This window comes from Terrapene carolina, unplaced genomic scaffold, assembly GCF_002925995.2.
Source record: "Terrapene carolina triunguis isolate 2854851 unplaced genomic scaffold, T_m_triunguis-2.0 Scaffold558, whole genome shotgun sequence".
In the NCBI taxonomy this organism is placed as follows: Eukaryota; Metazoa; Chordata; order Testudines; family Emydidae; genus Terrapene; species Terrapene triunguis.
In genome coordinates this window covers 15,060,398-15,065,568 of record NW_020664909.1, presented here as the reverse complement: position 1 = coordinate 15,065,568, position 5,171 = coordinate 15,060,398, and the positions used below count along the sequence as shown (strand labels likewise).

The 5,171-nt window shown below is 45.9% G+C and overlaps 1 protein-coding gene across 1 annotated transcript in view; it reads right to left on the bottom strand.

Annotated features, from left to right (window-relative positions):
* Nucleotides 1-4,715, bottom strand: part of LOC113407951 (cell surface glycoprotein CD200 receptor 1-B-like) — a 10,182-nt gene extending 5,467 nt beyond the window's left edge. The window contains exons 1-3 of the mRNA XM_029913258.1: nucleotides 4,649-4,715; nucleotides 3,204-3,518; nucleotides 1,707-1,958 (exon numbers count right to left, since the gene is read on the bottom strand). Of these exons, the coding sequence (XP_029769118.1) occupies nucleotides 1,707-1,958; nucleotides 3,204-3,518; nucleotides 4,649-4,715 (634 nt within the window). The remainder of the gene's footprint in view (nucleotides 1-1,706; nucleotides 1,959-3,203; nucleotides 3,519-4,648) is intronic.
* Nucleotides 4,716-5,171: the final 456 nt, after the last annotated feature.

Below are 5,171 nucleotides of genomic sequence, written 5' to 3'. Positions count from 1 at the left end.
CACACACACACACACACACACACACACACACACACACACACACACACTCCCTCCCTTATGGCCAGCTTTTTACAATATCTTACATCAGGCTCCTCTGAAAACTAGATGGACATCTAACATGGTGTCTTTGGAAGAGTTAAATCCTGATGAAGCCCCAGAATCACAGTGGTTCTCCTGGTGTTCAGGAATCACCCTAGAGGTGGGTTAGCCTGATCCATTTTTGTAGGTGGAATGCCAAGTGTACCGTGTCTCTCTTCAGTCAAGTAAATTCAGTGCTGGAGACACCAGACCAAGCTTCCTCTCACTACCCTGTCATTGTGCTTCAACCCTGATGACAAGTGACTGTCCTCTCGGGAGGAAAGTGTAGCTCAGTCTTCATGCCCTGTTTGGTTCTTGGTCTCTCTGCTGTGATTTCTAACAAAGAACTATGACTGGGTATATAAACCCCGGGCCAGCAAGGATGAAGTTAAGGAGCTGCTTGGGGCTGCAGTGGCCCTGCCCCTCCACACATGCAAATCCTGCCAGGACTGGAGGAGGAGTTAAAAGGAGGGACCTCCACTCAGGTGGGGGCAACCCTGGGAAGGGAACAGGCTGTTGAGAGAGGTCTGACACCCTGCAGAGTCCTGCCCTTGCAGAAGGCGGACATGGATTCCCTGGGCTAAGAAGGGGAAGGAGACAGACTTGTACTAGAGACCAGTGAACTCTGGGTTGGACTGGAATACTTCCATGGCCCTCTGAAGTAAGAGGGGCCAATATCCTGACTAAAGCTGCCTGCATGTTTTCTTCCTTTTCCTTTTATTTAACCTTGTTTGCTGACAGTGGACTGTCCTGTTGCTTCACCTGGAACCCTGAGAACCCTGAAACAGCCAAAAGGTCTCAGCTGGAGGGCTGAGGGCTGGCCCCTGTTAGACTGATACATCCCACAGAGTCTGCTGGGGTGGGGGCAATTTGACCTGCACAATTGCGCTCCTCATGTAACTCCTGAAGGGGGTGCTCTGCCAAGGACAGATTTGTGACAAAGGGTCTTCTGGTGTCCACTGTGTTGGGAGTTTGTAATGTGGACACCTGCCCAGCTCATTGGCAGAGACCAGGATTGGACTCTAAGCAGCTAGTGGTGACCTCTGTCTGGAGGCTGACCTTGCTGTGGGACTGCACCCTACACATTGCCACATTCAAGCATTGGACAAGAACCCTTGAGACAATAGATAGCAGCTGTATCAGATGAGCCCAAAGGAAAGGTCTCCTGGCTGAGCCAGAAATAAGGGCTGTGCTAAGATGATCTTTCTATATAGCTAGATATAATTCAGCACCTGGGGTTCAAATCCCACTTCTAAAACCAATGTGACAAATCTGTGGCTACTTAAGACACTGTGGCTGCCCCCAGTGATTGAAACAGGAGGGGGAACTCTCACTACATCAGTGAAGGAGGAGAAAGAGCGCTGCAGGGGCCATTACAACAGCTTCATTCTAGAATGCTCTAGACATTCTATAGAAAGTTGAGGATAGATTATGCGCCATTTGTCTATTGTTATAGAGTGTTTCTTTAGAGCTTTACCCCTATAAATATTCAGTGTAGCACATCAAAGTAACTCAACAAAGTTGCTTGGCCCTCACCATTTGCACTGGCACTTGTCTGAAGTGATAAAATAGAGATGTACATGGCGTTACCAGATAACAGAGACCAGTTACAGAGAAGTGGTACTCACTTGATGATAGTTCTATAGTCTGGGTCTGGTTCATGGCTGGATGGGTAACTAAGCAGGTGACGTGAGCATTGGTGCTGTTGATCATAGGCATACTGCTGAGTGTGGTCACTGTTCCATTGGTGTGATGAGTTTTGTTCTCAGTGCTGTGACCATTCCCTTGGGCCCATGAGATTTCTGCAGCTGGTTTCCCTGCAGATGCCTGGCACACAACAACCCCGTTGCTACCATGAGTCAGAGTCACCACAGGAGGGACTGCAGGAGAGGAGGGAAACAGTTGTTTTTTTTTTTTATTGCAGTAGGAAAAAATTCCCCTACCAAGTCCTTCAAAAATGACTAGTGATTTTTGGGTGCCCAAACTGAGACACCTTAAATGTGCTGAACACCCACCCTCTGAAAAGTCAAGACACCTTAAAAAGGCCTAAATTGGACACCCAAAAATCACTAGTCACTTTTGAAAGTCTTGACCCCCTTTGTTTTGTGCATGAAGATCACAGCAAAAACAGAAGATGATGATGATGGCAGGGGGGAGTGGGGAGGCAGCTAGAGGAAAGGCATAGGATTCTCCATCACTGGCAATGTTTAAATCAAGAGTGGATGCTTTTCTAAAAGATATGCTCTAGTTCAGTGGTTCCCAAACTTGTTCCTCCGCTTGTTCAGGGAAAGCCCCTGGCAGGCCAGGCCAGTTTGTTTACCTGCCGCATCCGCAGGTTCGGCCGATCACAGCTCCCAGTGGCCGTGGTTCGCTGCTGCAGGCCAATGGGAGCTGCTGGAAGCGGCGCGGGCTGAGGGACGTACTGGCCGCCGCTTCCCGCCGCCCCCATTGGCCTGGAGCAGCGAACCGCGGCCATTGGGAGCCGCGATCGGCCGAACCTGCGGACGCGGCAGGTACACAAATCGGCCCAGCCCACCACGGGCTTTCCCTGCACAAGCGGCGGAACAAGTTTGGGAACCAACCACTGGTCTAGTTCAAACAGGAATTATTTCAGGGGAGTTCTATAGCCTGTGTTTTACAGGAAGTCAGACTAGATGATCACAGTGGTTCTTTATGGCTTTAGAATCTATGATTACAACAAGGGGTCTGACTATCTGTTAGCAAAACACAGACTGGTGAGAACACAGCGTGGTAAAAATCACAGCTGGAATTTTTATGAATACGTAGGAAGAATTAAGAATCTGACAATATGAAAGGGAAGTGGGCAGGGCAAGAAGGAATCACATGGAACTATTCAGACTAGACACCAGCAATACATATTCTGCCCTTGACCAGACAGAGAAAAACTCAGATTAAGAAGAGGAAGGGGACAGACAATAGCTTAGCCATTATCTGAGAGGCAAGTACCAAGAAGGAAAAGCAAGTGACATGAATTATGATAAGGTGGGTGAGGTAATATCTTTTATTGGACCAACTTTTGTTGGTGAGAGAGAAAAGCTTTTGAGCTCCACAGAGCTCTTCTTCATTTTAATCACAAAAATCAAGACACACAAGGTTTTTCTTACCTAACACAGTGAGAGCAGAGACTAGGCAAAAAGTCCCATCGCTAGTTGCAATTTCACAGATGTAATTACCCTCATCAGCAAGTCTCACAGGGTGAATCTGAAGGGCGGGGTCATGATCAGGACTAGATTGCCAAGTCATCCTCTCATTGCAGTTTGTTCTGTCTGTCTTATTGGCATCAGCTCTATATGCCAACGAGCAGTGACTTTCACTCTTTGGTCTTATTTTCCATATTACCAAAATCAGAGATGACACTGAGGTGTTAGGGCATCTTAGCACAGCCTTGGTGCCTACCACTGCAGATACTGTGCTGTCAGCTACATGGGAAGAAGAGCGGAATTGAAAACATCACTCGTGCTGCCATTATAGTTTATGGAGTTTTAATTTCATTAGGATCAAACATCTCTGCTCCCATACAGTATTGAAACCTCTTCCTGCAGCATCCTGGACACTTCTCTATATATTTATGGTAAATGGTTTAAAAATTAGCTGAGAACTTGAGATGTGCCAGTGTGACATGAGTTTCCAAGACTGACCTCACTGGCCCCACCTTTTATGGAAGCACATTGCTACTGCAGATCCTAGGCCTCGGTCACCATTTAAAGACACTATGAAGTTGGAGCCTGATTCCTCTCACTTACTTGCTGCTCAAGAATTTCTCCAATGAGCTGGCAACTCTATGTTAGTGCTCTGTGCAACCACATAAAATATGTGTTTATTTTCCATGCCCAGTCTCCTGCTTGCCTAGTCGTCGGGAACTGGGTGTGCCGTGGAGACAGTGCCTTGTGGTGCTTTGTATTGATTCATGGTGATGGGCTAACGTCACAATGAAAGCCTCTACTGACTGCCAAGGAATTTTGTTCAGCTTGATAGAGGGCTTTGAGAAAGTGGTAGGGTGAGGGAATCACTCAAGAAAGGAAGGAAATTCCTCGGAGGACCTGGTTATAATACAGCTAAAAAAAACCCTGTAATATAGATGAAACCTAATCACATACTTGTAGCGATCTTAAAAACCCCAGGTTGCCCACAGCATTAGTGCAGTTATGGGGACACAGAAAAGTCCTGTCTACACTGCAATTTTCAACCCTGGTGATTTGCATTAAATTGTACTCTAGATGGGGCCTTCATGTTATCTGTGCTGCAGTCCTATCCAGCAGCACCTTATTGTGGCAGTCCAGCGGTGCAGAAAGATTGTGTGGACTGTAATCCTAATTCGTGCCACTCTTCTGCTTTCACATTAAGTAGCAGCATTACTTCTGGCCAAATCTGTCTGTGAAGTTTATTTTTCTTTTGTAGTAGGGCCTCTCCTTTGTTTGTACTGTGGCTTGCTTTATTCAGTAGTTTCCCCTGGTCAATTTTAGAGTAACAGTTTGTTGAAAGAGGAGACTACTTATCAGTCCTCTGGAACTCACGGTATTACGTTCATTTAACGATCTTCCACACTTACCTGGCCCTTGAACCACTTTAATTAGGAAAAGAAGGAACTCAGCCAGAATTGGCCACATCTGGGCCATGTGTTGGGAGGGGATTAGGGCAAACTGCACAAAATGAAGGTAATGACAATGATTTGGAATAATGGGTCACTATGTATGTCCCCCAAATAATTTCCTGTTTTGAGAGAAGAGCAACGTTAGAACATGAAACAAATCATCGGCTTCCCTTAAAAATAAATGTTCTGTAAAAGACCCTTTGTCGGGTTCTTTCAGATATTTTTTCTGACCCCTCAAGAAGGCACATCAGCAAAAGTTACATCCAGCTTTGACAAAGCGTTCATGAAAATGAAGAAACTTGTTTCACAAATAAATGTCAATCTCTCTACAGCTGACTTTTTTATTTAGTAGTAGTAGTAGTATCCAGCCATTCACTGATAGAAATCTCTTTAATTTGTGTTTTTATTGGATCTTTTTATCAGTCAAATATTCTAAAGAAGCAGCAGAGAGTGCTCTGCCAGTAAGAACCTGGACACATTG